General features: G+C 44.9%; 1 protein-coding gene across 1 annotated transcript in view; it reads right to left on the reverse strand.

Moving 5' to 3' along the window:
* Positions 1–6,475: 6,475 nt before the first annotated feature.
* The window catches only part of znf804b (zinc finger protein 804B), a 36,599-nt gene continuing 28,068 nt past the window's right edge, over positions 6,476–15,006 (reverse strand). Inside the window, exons 3-4 of the mRNA XM_073484555.1 lie at positions 13,345–13,475; positions 6,476–11,260 (exon numbers count right to left, since the gene is read on the reverse strand). Of these exons, the coding sequence (XP_073340656.1) occupies positions 7,231–11,260; positions 13,345–13,475 (4,161 nt within the window). The 3' untranslated portion in view covers positions 6,476–7,230. The remainder of the gene's footprint in view (positions 11,261–13,344; positions 13,476–15,006) is intronic.

The raw sequence follows: 15,006 nt of genomic DNA on the forward strand, positions 1-15,006 counted from the left end.
ACTGCGCGCGTGTGTGTGTGTATATAAGCTGCACATATTGATAGCTTAATGTGATGTGATGTGTTGTTATTTGTGGACGGCGCACTGCTCAAAAATAGTCATGTCTGTGATGTTCAGTGTATGATAATGCACCAGGAGTGCAGGCCCTGGAGGACTGACTACCTGGAGCGATGCTGTCATCTACTATTTGGCTTTATAATTAAAATGGCGTCGAGTGTGTATATGTGTGTTTCTACATTTGTGTGTGTGTTACCACGTATGTCCGTGTGGCACGTCTGCACTGCTGTGTGATTAATGACTCCAGGGGCAAGTGAACATCGGCGGTCGGCCCTGTCTGGTTATTCTGAGCTGACCTAGTGTGAGCGGCCAGAGTGGACACAAAGCCTCAGGTGATCTCAAAATCCTTGGCTATTCTCTCACCTGTACATCAGCGTCAGCACTGCAGGATTATTTTCGCTCGCTGAGAGAGGGGAGTGCAGTTTCTACACAAGGACACACATTCAATCACCGGGAAAGGACACTGACTGTTTACTCTCATTCTTTCCCACTCTATGCTGAAAATCGCTCTCTGAAAGGCCAAAATGGCTCACTGAGAGGCCAAAGCACAGAAATAATCCGACTGGTTTTTAATATATTGCCACGCCACAGATCTCCAAGGTATGATCTTTCACATTTTCCTGTTTTTATGAATTAACAAACATATACAGAAACAAAAAACATCATTAAACTATATGCATAGTAAATGCCTGAGGTGGATTCATTTTTATTTGTTTTTACCTGCATGTCAAGCTATCTTCGGATACCCTAGCAGCATGTGTTTAGTCTCCAGGGAAACCAACCCATAATTAGTGTGTGTGTGCGTGTGTGTGTATGTGTTTTTTTTAATAATCGACGGTAATGAGATGAGCGGAGGGGAGAATAATCCTGGATTAACAGCTTAAAAATGCATGTGTCGTCATAACAACATCCTGATTGGGACTTAATCATTGAAATACAGACACACAAACAAACCATGCTCTCTCTCTCTCTCTCTCACACACACACACACACACACTTCAACACAGCCAACCACCAATTGTCCGTGCATCAGATAGCTGAATGCTACAAGCTGTGTGTGCATGGGCTGTTTATACTGGGTTGGTATATGTGTGTATCGTTGACTTAATTAGAGAGTTAAGCGGGGGGCTCCTCTGAAGGGATTATGGGGGAAATTATCAGAATCTGGAGACTTAAAGCTGAAACCAGTTAAACGGAAACAGGAGGGGGGAGATCAGGGCTCAGAGGAGAAAGGAGTGTGAGAGGCAGCTCGGCTGTTTGTACACACATTCGCATGTTTATTTGTGTAAATTGTCCTCTTGAAGTCGCGCTTAAAGCCCTCAAATTTGCTTCAAGGTGTACAAGCAATTCTTTCAACCTCTCAAAGCCACTGTTGGGATGTTTTTGAATCATGGACACTGGTTTTGGTGCACAAGAGGTTTTATTGATATTCTACTGTGGGTGACAGAAATTCACAAGACAAGCAGGACAAAGGAAGACCAAGGACAAAATCGACTCCCCTGACAGATGGGAACTGCTTGTCACTCATCTGCATCACTTTCTTTATGCTGTGGCCGCACATTCAAACTGTGAATTAATGACATAATGAGAGCGATGGTTATCTGACCCAAGGGTTTTCCTGACATCCACTGTGAGAGGCCATGAATCAACTGACCTTTATCCTCCGCAGTAAAGCCGTTTCCTGTGTAGGATGGATTTCCTAGGTAATGGATGCAGTGGTAAAGAACTGCAGCTGATGGATTGACGCAAAGGGTTAATACTCCTGCTTTGTGGGTTTTAATATGATCATTAAAAGGTACTATGGTTTGTCTTCGAGTGGTCGAATGTGTTCTTTTTCTCTAATCAATATGGCAAGAGGTCAGCGGCCACTGCGTGATTCATTTCATTGTTTTAAATGACATATTTGCAGAGGAAAAGAATCTGTGAGAGCTGTTGTTTTTCTCTTTATTGTATTGTGCAGAAACTCATTACATCTCATAATTAACTCTCAGAAAAGTCATCTCATTGATCTGAGTTTTTGGTCAATAAGGCTATTTTAGACCGTCCCACTGCTTCTATTGTCTGAGGATTGAATGCATTCATGCATCTCTGCACGCACACAGTTTATATGTGTTGTTTTTGTTTTGTGTGCACGCATAGTAATCTTTGGTGGGAACATCTGTCTCTCAGAGATAACATAACCAGGGAATTAGCCATGCTGTCTTACAACAGAGCATCACATCTCACTATTACAGCCTCCTAAATTATACCCTATTACACCTCTATGTGTGTGTGTGTGTGTGTGTGTGCGTGTGTGCGTGTGTGTGTGCGCGCGCACAGAGGAGCGTAAGCAATGTGCTGACAGTGTCATGTCCTTGGGCGACTGTGCCAAGTTTAAGAGTATCACCAAGCCCACTACCTCCTCTAAGCCTTAAATCCATCGTAGAACAGAATTCACATAGTTATTTCTACATAATACAGGTCCCACATAAACAAGTCACCTCCTCAATAAGGGAGCCAAGCATACAGTAAGTGAGTAGAATAAAACAAAAAATAGACTGGTGTTTCATAGGATTAAAAGGCTTTTTTGGTTCAGAGTTAAGCGCGGTAATATATATTTGTTTATGTGAAAGCTCCAAACAGCCTGAAGCCACTTAGTTTTCCATCTATTACACTTTCAGCAACAACAGTCAATCTTGACACAAAAATGGTGACAGGTTGCTCTTTCAACTGTACCTTTAAAGGAGTTCAAAGGCTCACAAAAGTTATCCCAAAATCAAAAATACATATTTTTCCTCTTACCTGTAGTGCTATTTATCCATCTAGATTGTTTTGTTGTGAGTTGCTGGGTTTTTAGAGATATCAGCTGTAGAGATGTCTGCCATCTCTAGAATATAATAGAGCTAGATGGCGCTCCAAAGGCCACAACATGGACATTTGAAAAACTCAACAGCAAAATCTCTGTCTAGAAAAATCAGTGTAATGATTTCATTAAGAGACACATTTTCAAATGTAATTTTTTGCCGCTTTGAGCACCACAAGTCGAGTGCCATCTAGTTCCATCATACTTGAGAGATGGCAGGCATCATGCTAAGTTGCTTTGTCTGTAATGTAGGCATCAGATAAGAAAAGCAGTCCACCAGTCTAACATTGCAACACTGTTGGACTCATTATGGACTTTTAAAAAACAAATGATCGAAACCGATACAGCAAAACCAGAGATATCATTGTTTTTATTCAACGCATTCTTCTTCCTTTTCAAATCCCGGTGACTACATTACCCAAAATGCACCTTAGCCACTGAGTGACATCACTGGGGCCGATTTATCAGCTTACACGCAGCTTTCTCTGGAGCCACAAAAGGTTTTCGACTATTTATTTATTTATTTTTTTGGAGTACCTCCCAAGACCTGTAAACACACTTAAATGTGTAAAATTGGTGGTGTTACCCTTTAACAAAGTAACCTATCAATCTCAAATCATCCAAAATACAGAATGCCATTGAATGATGTGACTAAGAGGACACCTGACAATTAAACTAATGGAAACTAGAATTTGTATTGAGTTTTTTGTGGGGTCTAATCTTGAGCAGCTCCGTCTTTGTTAACTTTATTTTGACTTGTAACTTTTGTGGTTCAAAAGTTAAATATTATCCTTACTGTTTGTATAACTACTGCTCTGAAGAGGCGCAGAGATTCAGCTGAAAGATGTAAAGTGGAGTGGAACAACTTGGTACTGTATGTCACACTCTGCCACGACTCAAGAAAACTTTTAATGAATGTCACTGCGAGAGGTATGGCAAGAACTCTCTCTGTGTTATAATTCTGCAAAGCACATTGTGCAGTGAAAAGTCTGTGCTGTACAACAGCATTCAAACATGTGAAAGCTGTAGACTCGAAATGAGGGGGGAAATCTGAGAGGACGGAGTGTAATGGTGCCTTTTCTTCTGCACAGTCGGAGAACAGCCGGGGGAGCTGAACGCAGCCCCACTGACCTGGTTGAATCAAAGGGAAGGGTAGGAGGCGAGACCACAAAAAAAAAGGAAAGAAACGGAGCGAGCGGGAGATGGGAAGTGTCTCATTTATACAGCGTTACAATTTGGGTCGATGGATCGCTTCAGTAGCCGTGAGGGGCTCCTTCTTTGTGCTCAACGCAATCTATACCCACAATCTAACAATCAAATGTGGTGCCAATAGAGGTGATCTTGCCCCAGCAGTGAGCTCTCTGTGACTGCTGCTGTATTTGACTGAGTGCCAGCTTTAGTTTTTATACCTCATTAATTCACAGGAGCGATTGACTGAGGAAACCGCTTCCTCTCCATCATAAATCAACTCACACTCCTGCGCGCGCACACAAACACACACACACACAAGAGCAAAACATAACCACACCAGGGGGAGAATCTCAGGGCGTAGGTAATGATTTAATCAGTCACTGACAGAAAGTACAGTGATATTGTGATTACTAATTTCCACATGACCCCTGTGTGGATAACTTTATGTGTGTGTGAGTGTGTGACTTATAATGTTGCATTGTAATAAAGTCCCAAACACTCCATATTCATGGGTAAATTTGCTTTTAAATTAACGTTCTTTTTTCTACCGAGATCTGTAATTGCTTTTAAGCCCTTTCGTTTGTGTGTGCCTGTTCTCACACATTCCCCCTTTAAGCTGTGCGAGTGATTTTAATGCTTATGAACCGGCACGACGTCAGAGGAAAAACTGGAGTGGGTTGATTTTGTATCGTCTGCCCGTTTATCAGTATTGGAGGACTGAGAAGTTGCAGCACATTTGAGTATCTCTAAATTAAACTCTGGGATAAGAACAGAGCAGTAGTGTGTGTGTGTGTCAGAGAAGGAGAGGTAGAGATAGAGAGGTTTGATGCTGTAACAGCTGCTAATTATTGCTGCTCTATATTTCACACAGTCTGTTTGATCTCCCGTCCTGTGGAGAGAGATAGGGATTCTCTGTCTCTGTTTCTCACAAACTCACACACTTAAACAAGCGCACACACACACACACACACACACACACACACACACACACACACAAGCTCAGGGGTCAGAAGGAGGAGAAAGAGGAATTGTGCTCTAATTACTGAATCTCTGCAGGGGTTGTTGACTTATATTTCTAGCCAACGCCTCACTCTGGTAACGTACAGTTTGTATCCTGTTTTTTTGTCTGTATTTATGTCACCCTTTGCTGTAGCCTCCCCCCTGTGTGCAGGCCTGTGTTCACTGATATCATGGAGAGCAAATCAATCCAATCTCTCAAAGCACTCTGGGAAGTGCAAGTCCAAAGACCATCTGGATGCTGCTCTGTTCTCGTCTGTGCACTGCTCCCCGAGTGCCGGCCGCTGCAGCGATCAACTGTTTGGCAAGCAGTTGAATACATCCGCGCCTTCACCAATCGTCAGTCATGGATGCATAGCAACAGTTACTAACCACTGTAACCTTTGGCAAGACTGCGAGAAAGAAGCTTGTTGATGTTTATTAATGATGCTAAAAGGTTTTTGTTTTACCACAACGTATACAGTATCAAAACTGTCTGGGGCTTATGAAGTGCCTTGAAACTAAGTGGATATTTTTTTGGCTTCCACATTAAAGTGAACCAAAGGTCAAACTGGACCTTGTAATACAGTGTGATCAAAGGAATGTGCTTCTTTGGACAAAATGATTTATCTGTTTGGCAATAAAAAGGACTAATAGCACACTATTAAAACAAAAATATGGTAGATTTAAAGGGCAGCATCTAACTCTGTGACAGACACAATAAAAACACTTTCACTCTGATCCTTCTCTTTATTGAATAAAGTGCTACACTTGGTGGATAAATGTATTAAATGTCAGCATTTTTTTCAGACCCTCGAGGATGGTGGCTCTGTACCCTTCGATCAGCATCTTCACAAGGCGAGATTCATCTCTAGATTAACCTGGGGGGCTGTGAGATGTTGGATATAAGAATATCAAAAATTTGCTCCACTAAATTATGTTTTTTCTAACTTTTCTCTGATCTTTGCTGTATATTTTTTTTATCGCCTCTGACATCAGCAAACTGATAAGGGAAAATCCCTTTGCATGCTCACAATTCATAGACATGCACCCTCTGTAGACAATGCTTCAGATAAAAGGGTCATGAGCAAGAAAGGTTTGGACCTCGGTGCTCCACCATCTTTTAAAAGGTTTTTAGGAATTCTGGGCCTCACTTTGAGAAGTGGTAAACCACACTGTAGCTTCAGCATCAATCTTTTATGGGGAATGTGTTGCAACATGTTGCACGATCAACACAAATCACACAGAATAAGAAAGAGCATTTAAGCCCATTTATTTTCACCCACGTTTTACTGTAAAAGATCCGATTCATTCATCGCCGTGACAACAACTAATTTAATTCTAAATGCTGTGCGGGAAAAAAAAAAATCTTAAGCATTGAACCACTGATCAAGGTTAAATTCACCTTTTATTTCATTGTTTCCCATGATTCTAATATTATCACAGAATATTTACACTATAGAGGCAAAACAGGTCTTAACATGTGTCAGATATGGAAATTAGTTGTTCTTCCTACTGTGTATATGTGTGTGTGTCAGTCCAGAATTATCTTACACACACAAATACAGTATACACACCAAGGTTAAAATGGCTGTGCTATGCCCCCCGGTCCCTGGAACACTATTTATGTTTGTTGAAAGTCACACTCTAACTCAGATAACCTGTATGAAATGGAGATAAGGGAGGAGTATTATCACTCTCTCTTGCCCCTCTGTCCCGGGCATGAAGGATACTTCAAAAGGCAGCTGGTCTGTCTGAGGTTCAGAAGGAAAGAGAGAGGATGACACAAGCCCGGCTTGTCTTTGAATAGCAGGTGCACCTTTCCCTTTATTCTGGGCCTGAATGAGGAATGATGGAAAAAGCAAAGGATCAAAGTCTGTTTTCTCACTGTCTGCTACAACACAGCAGAGGCTAGATGGAGAAACAAATTCTCATTTGAAAACAGTCAATAGTCGGGTTGTTTGTGTGTATGCATGCGCGCATGTGTGTGTGTGAGGGCATATGTGAGAAAGAGTACTGACACATCCCCATTTCAAATAACAGGCTTTTATCCAAACCAAAAATTCCCTCTCGCTCTCCATCTCTCTCTAACTAGTCTGTGCTGCCAAGACAGATTAATAAACATGGCAGCCACTCTGTGAAAATCACAACGCCTTCTGTTGAAACCTGACTGGCCACGCTCTGTCCATGAAAGGCTGCGGGGTCAAGGGTTGCAGGGCTACCGGGGAGAGCGGAGCGAGCTGTGTTGCATGAAAAGCTGGGGACTGGGGGACGAGAGGGATGGGGTGATGAGACAGCAGGATGGAGGGGAACAAGGAGGATATGGAGAAGGGAGAGAGGTGAAGGTGATGGGGGAGGGATGGGTGTAGATGGGTCAGGGGGTGAGGGAGCTGAGCCGGGTGTGGGTGGATGGCACGTGAGGGCGATGAGGTGGAAGAGGATGAGGACGAGGGGGGCATGGAGAGGGCTGTGTGTTGTAAAATGATATGATGGAGGCTGGAGAGAGTGGGTGATGGTGGAAGAGGGGGGAGGCTGGGGACTCCCAGAGCCATGGGCTGAGTAAAGTTCTCTTGTGGGGTCACATGTGGGAGTGGGAGGCTGACCTGGAGGGTGTGCTGTGCTTGTGTGTGCATCGTGTCTGTGTGAATCGACTGGGTTTGAGGCTGTGTGGGGTTGTGCAGGGGTGCAGGTGTGTATTGTTCGTCTGAAGTCCCACAGTTGTCTGTCTGTGCTGTGTGTGTGTAGTTTGTCTCCATGTGTGTATCTGCACTCTCTTGCATCTGTTCCAGGACTTTCTGCATGTGCTCTCTTGCCTGCTCTTGCAGGAGGCGATATTTGTCCATCTCGTCAGCAGTAAAGCTGATTGGCGGCGCTGTCTCTCCACCTGTCTGTTTGTCATCAGTCCTAATCTGTGATGGGCAGCGATTTGGCGTGCTGCTGCGGTTTGAGTCAGCCACGTCCAGAGGACATTTTTGACTGCTGACGACAGCTCCAGGAACCCCTCCACTGCCCTTAGCTTCCTCTTCGTCCTCTGCCTCTTTCTCCTGACTCTTCTCCAGCAGCCTTTTTTTCCTCCTCGCCTTTCTCTGGATCGCAGGTAATTTCCCTATCAGAGGGAGAAGCAACATCCTGCCTGATTTCTGTGGCACAGACTTACTGGGGGATAGTCCTGGAGTTGTGCCTGACCTGCTTGATGTGACACTGGCAGAGGGCCCAGGTCCAAGGTCAGACTGCGAATTTTGCTCCTTTAGCTGAGAAGGACTTGTTTCACAAAGGTGGCCTGGGACTGTTGGAGTCAAAGAGGATCTGTGGGGTGAAGAATGAGAAGAGGAGCTAGAGGTAAGGCTGGATGGAATGGACATGGGGCTGCTCTGCTTCTTCACCTCCTGTGGGCCCTCGGATGAGAGTCCTGGAGCTCCTGTGAATGTCCTGCAGGAGCTGACTGTCACATCCGCTCCTGAGCAGGTGCTGCTCCTGCTCCACTCCCAGCTCAACTCGGACATGCTGGTGCTGCTGCAAGGGCTGCAGGAGCGCGGGCTGTGGCATCTGCTGGCCCGTGTGTTGATCACACTCTGGGGGCTATATATCGGTCTACTCGTCCACCACTCAGGACTGGAGAAGTGTCTCGAGCTTGAGTGTCTGATGCCTGCACATTTCCACGTACAGCCGGGGCTGTCTCTGCTGTCTGGCCCTGTCCTAGAGCCTGATGTGGATCTGTGTGTCCCCCTGTCTTCCCAGCTGTCGCTGCTGCCCCATGTCCATCTGTCCCAGTCTACATCTTCTGTGCTAAGATGTCGGCTTCTCCTGCTCCAGTTGCTAGGACTGGGGCTAAACCTTGCCAACCGATCCCACTCTGCTGCTCTGTTTCTCGACCTCCATCCAGGCCTCCTTGTCCTGCCCTCCTCGCTGCCTCCAGGACAGCTCCCTCTCATCCACTCCCATGGTTCTGTATCTGAAATCAGGCCCCTGTCTCTGTAACCTGAACGCCCTCCCATTTTCCTGCCGCTCTCCGTCTCCTCCCAGGCTTCACGCTGCCTCAAACTCTTCCTCTTATGATGAATGAATTTCCTGTCCCTGTGGAGGGGTTTTCTCTTTCTCGCCGGGCTGCAACCACAGCTGTTGTCAGGGTAACAGCAGTCAATGAAACTCCTGGGGTTGCTATGGTGACCCCTTTCCCAAAACAGCTTTGAGTCACATCCCGGTGAGAAGGAGTGTAAGGAGAAGTGAGACCGCCAGGGAAAAGTCGCTGCATCTTCGTCTCGCTTTCCCTCCCCCTTGGTGTCTGCTGCGTGTCTGCTGAGCTTGGAGGAGGCACTGCAGTGTTCTGCCTGCTCTCTGTCTGCCTGTGACTGGGTTTCAGTGCTGTGGCTCCTGTGAGGCCTCCTCTTCCTGACAGAGACAGATACTGGCTCAGCCTCACATCTCCCCAGGAGACAGCTGCTCCCTGCTCTCTGTACCCTCCTCCTCCTCACCTCCCCCATCTCCCCATGCCTCCTTTTCTTCCCCCAGCTCCCTCCAGCCTCTCCACTCCTCTCTCTGCCAGTGGAGACTGTGGAGACAACACTCCTCACTTTGCACCTCGCTGATTGGCGCTTGTTTGAAGCTTTTTCCTTCTCGCCCTTCTTCTTCCTCTTTCCCAACTTGTGTTTCTTTGTGCTGGCTTTCCTCTTTTTGCGTGTCACTTCTGAGACGCCCACGTATGGCTGTGGAGCGCTGGCACACTTGCACATTGTCTCACTCCCACACTCACACCTGGATGGGCTGATGCACATCCCCTGTGTGCCAGGCTGGATGACAGACTCTGATTTACAGCTCAGGGCTGTGATGGCTCCCTCCCTGATCCCTCTGGCACCCCCTAATCTGCCTCCTAGAGGATTCTTAGAGTTTGTGTCAGAGCTGTCACTATAAGCGGGGTCAAATGGATGGGAGGCTGCCCTCATGCAATTCTCCCTACTTAGTGTGCATCTCCCTCTTTCTGCTCTTGTTTCTGATGATGAAAGGTTTCTGTTCTTTAGGAACAGGTGTTCTTCTGTCTCCACATCGATATGTTGCGCTGCCTTGAAATTCTCCTTGGCTTTTTCCTGTCTGTCTGCTCTCAGCTCCTGCCTCGTCTGTCTTTGTAAACAGGAATGAGCGTCTGGTGTAAGAATAGCTGGCACGCGTGGATTGGATTCATCTGAGAGAGCACACAACTGAGTTTTCTGCGGCTCCTGCAGGCCCTCTGTGAGTTGTTCTTGTTGCAGGGGGTTCGAGCAGAGGGGGTTGTGGCTGTAGCAGATGTGTGGTTGAGACTCAGTGAACTTAAGCAAACTGACAGGCCATCTCAGACAGGTGGAGCCATCTTTCCCCAGCACACACATATACTGACCTTCCTCCCTCCCCCCCTCTGTTTCTTGTTTTCTCTCTGTCTCGCTATCTGTGTGTTCGGTGTCCATGTGCGCACCCGCTAGTGCTGTGCCCCATATGGTCACCTGGGTCTGTGATGGCAAGAATAGAGAATTGTGGCCCAGATTATCAGGTGCTGCTGTGGAAATGGGACAGTGTTCTTTCACTATTTCTCTTTTTTCAATCTCCTCCTCTTCTTTGGCAGCCTCTCTGGGGATTGGCACCATGTCTCTCGGCCCAGCGCTGTCAGAGCTGGACTTAAGCTTCTCACTCTCACTGAGTTTCCTTTCCTCTACTTCCCCAATTTCCCTGTCAATATCTTCCATTATCCCCTTTATCCTCTCTTTCATCTGCTCTCTCTTCTCTCTCTCCTCCTCTTCCAAGTCCGAGAAGACGGAGGCAGAAGGCTCAAGCCTGGGCCCCCTGCGTGAGAAGCAGAAGGACACCCCGAGCCTGCCTCCTGCTCTCCCCCGTCCAGGGAGGGGAAGCTGGGGATACAAACCCAGGCAAGACTGGGGCTTTACTGCGTTGGATGCCAGATGTGTATTTGTTATTAGTGGGGACTCTGCTAGAGCAGTAGCCAGAGGTGTTTGAGAAGGAGACTGGTATGGATCCTCTAGCAGCTGGCTGAGAGGAACTGTCCTGGGTTGTGTAGGAGGGGGTCTCTGGGTGTGGGTGAAGGATTCAGGCTTTTCCTCAGGGCTGTGGTCTCTTTGGTCCATGTGTCTGTCTTGCTGTTGGCTCACAGCCCTGACTGCACTTCTCAGTCCGTAAGTCCTTCCCGGGACACTGCAACAGAAAGAAATAGAAATATATTTAATTGTAGTTGATTTAAGTTGTAGATAGATAGCTAGATAGCTAGATAGAGATATTGCTGGTTACATTGAAGGTATTATATAACCTTTTTATATATACCATACATAGAAGACAGTTACAAAGTGCTCGAAGGAACCGAATAAAACACAAAGCGAATAAAAAAAACTGAAAGCCACAAAAACTAAACAGAAAAATCTCACAGAGGGTAAAACAGAATGTCAGAAAACCAATTTTTGTTTTTCTAAGTGGGTTTTCAAGTGTTGTAAAAATCGAGATGGAGTTTGCAGCCCTGATCTCCTCAGGCAGGTCCTTCCAAAGACTCAGACTGAGCCTTGACTGCAAAGGCTCCATCATCTTTGTGTATTAATTTAGACCTTAGAATAACTAGAAATGACGCATCTGAGGAGGGCAATAAAAAACTGTGTCAAATAACTTGAGGCGAGGCCTACAGATTATGAATAATGAAAAAACTCTTAAAATCAATTCTGAGCCAACAGGTGAGCGGTGTAAGGAAGCCAGGAGCAGAGTTTTGGATGAGCTCGAGGCAAGAGAGGAATCCTAACTGATACCAGAGAGCAAGGACTCACAATAGTCAGGTCGACTAGCCATGAAGGCATGAATAACAGTTTCCAGATCTTTGTTAGAAAGAAATGGTCTTATCCTGGAAATATGTCTGAGATGGTGAAAGCCAGATTGATTGCACTATTAGTTCACGTACAACACTAGTGGGGTACTGCACATGTACTACTACAGCTGCAATTTTTGTGTTTTTGTGTCTAATTGCTTGTGCAGTATATTTTCTATTTTAATCTATTCTTATTCTACACACATTTAATTATTCTCTTTAAAGCTGCTGTAAGTGATACATTTGTATTAAATTAAGTGTTAAATATCTCTGTATTCCAACAATAATCAAAGTTTTCTGGTATCCCTGCCTGCTTGATCCAATCAGGACAGAGAACTCCATAAAGAGGCGGTACTGTCTGCTTGGGGAACACACAGAGAGCAGGATCCTCCTGTTCTAGTGCCCACACCGGCAACAGCGTAACAGGGAAAGCAACCAATTCTAGCGCTCCCGTTGATGACTTGTAGTACAAAAAAGCCAAGCGATGAAAAATGCTTGAAGAAGAGAAAGAGGCAAAGAGAGCTGCCTCGAACAAAAAAGAAAGGAGTCTTGCAAGTGAGGTGATGTAGAGAGGAGGGAGGAGATTGCAAACTGCAGAACGGACAGGTACAGGTACAAGGACAAGGAAAAGTTAGTTAAAACAACGGCAGCGCTTGCAGCAGCTTTAAGTTTCTTTATTGTACTGTATCTATACTTATTCTGTTCCTGGGCTGCCCAAAATTTTTGTATAACTTTTACATGTTATACATTTTATAAATTGAAAGGCAGCTGTAATACAGGCATTTGATTTATTGTAAAACTACATTATTATGGTCACAGGTTATTTTGGTATTTTAGTAAGTATTATTGTGCTATCAATGCTATTTAGAAAAGAAAGAAAGAAAGAAAGAAAGAAAGAAAGAAAGAAAGAAAGAAAGAAAATAGCAGAGGCATGATATTGGTTGTCATAGTAATACTGTTCACATAACATTGCCTGATTATAGGAAAACACATTTAATTGCACAGAGAATGGCTGCAATCAAGCTGATTATAATGTAATGTATTGTTTTTTTTTGTATCAGTTCTTTTGATTGCTTTAGGCGGGGGAACCTGGAGTTCATCTTTCATCTTGTTAGTCATTTTATTTCCTTTTTTATAGTAACTGCTTGTTTCTCTTCTATTCATTCTCCTCTGAAGCTCCACTTCCTCCCTCTACACATCATCTTCTTTCAAAGTGTCAGCAAGAATGTGTCTTCATGTTATATTTACTTCACCTGTGGCCTATCTAGGACAACTGAGTGCTCTCACATCTGTGGATGCATCCATCATGTCCGAGGAACGTTGACTGGATGTGACGCACTCTAACCCCTCTGGACTCTGCCCCTGGTCTCATTGCACACACACACATGCTTACCGCCACAGACACACATAATTACACACTTCTCCCACTCACCGCTGGGTATCCTGTTGCAGCTGTGCAAGCTGGTGCAGGCGTCTGAGGGCCTTGTCCTGTTTGCGCTGGTCCTTCCATGATTTTGAGGCCACGTTGCGAGCGAACTCCCTGTGCTTCAGTTCCTTCAGCCTCTGCAGGAAATGAAAATTAATGGGGATGGAGGGAGGGAGTGACGGAAAAAGTATGTGGAGGGCAGGGAGTAGCGAAGGCACAAGTGTGGGACAAAGAGGAGAAAAGAGAGAGATTAGTTCTGGGAAGCTCTCTGCAGGCAGCTGTCTTTCAAACCATACACATCAGTCGGCAGCGTTTGCAGATGTTCTCCTCCAAAGCTTATGTCCAATTAACTCCATTCAGCCTGGAAGAAAGCGTTTTTCCTCCAACACGCTGCTTGAGAGCAAACACCCAACTGGTGAATAGTAGATTACAGACACATTTGAGATGAGTGACACAAGTGATTTAATGATGGGGATGCTCTTGTCACTAAAATCTCTAAAATGTTCAACCCTTCCTCAGTCACCAGAGCTTAGTTTGGGAGAAATTGTGATCCAATGACATCTGCTTTGGAGCTGGAGTGTACCAAGGGTGTTTTACTGATGCCGAAATTACACGTTCCCAATTGCAAAAACAAGGCCACTAATCATTGGCAAAGTAACCATGAGAGACATGGTGATGGCCACAGATTCCAGCTGGTAAAAATGCTACATCATTGCACGTATGTTCATATGTATGTGTGTGTGTGGCCTGTACACAAAAGCAAAAAACATAACCTGACAAAGATCTACACCAATGTGAGGATAATTTCATTTTGAGCAAACTGGTGGGTCTTCACCTGCATCATAGTGCAGAAAAAGATAAAAAAGTACCTCTGTTTTGTTTAATGGTTGTGTGTGTGTGTGTGTGTGTGTGTGTGTGTGTGTGTGCGCATGTGTTTGTGTTCGTGTTTTTGCTACCTATTGCTGACGGTTTCTGGCTGACTGTCCAGACCAGTAGTCCTTACAGAGACCAAAGACTGGTCCTTATGTGGCAAAACGTGATTTCTGAATTGAATTTCTATGAATTGAGGTTAGGTTGGGGTTAGGGTGAGAATAAGGTTTTGGGTTAGGCTGTACAAATGAATGGAGGTCAATGTAAAGTCCTAACAAAGATAGCTGTGCAAACCTGTGTATGTGTGTGTGTGTGTGTGTGTGTGTGTATGTGTACAGACCTATACACAAACATATCTTGAAAAAGATCTACACCACAGTGAGAATAATTTGATTTTAAGCAAACTGGTGGGTCTTCACCTACAACGTAATGCAGAAAAAGATAACAATTAACCCTGTTCTGTCTGTGTGTGTGTGTTTGCGTTTTCGTTACCTATTGGGGACCGTTTCTGGCTGACCATCACAGGACCAGTAGTCCACATGGGGACCAAAGACTGGTCCAAATATGGCAAAAAATTATTTCTGGCTAAAATTGATAATGGTTATGGTTAGGGTTGGTGTTAGGCTGTACAAATGAATGGAAGTCAATGTAAAGTCCTAACAAAGATAGCTATGCAAACCTATGTGTGTGTGTGTGTGTATGTGTATGTGTGAAGACCTGTACACAAACATATCTTGACAAAGATCTACACCACAGTGAGAATAATTTGATTTTGAGCGAACCGGTGGGTCTTCACCT

Source organism: Pagrus major, chromosome 17 (genome assembly GCF_040436345.1).
Source record: "Pagrus major chromosome 17, Pma_NU_1.0".
In the NCBI taxonomy this organism is placed as follows: Eukaryota; Metazoa; Chordata; class Actinopteri; order Spariformes; family Sparidae; genus Pagrus; species Pagrus major.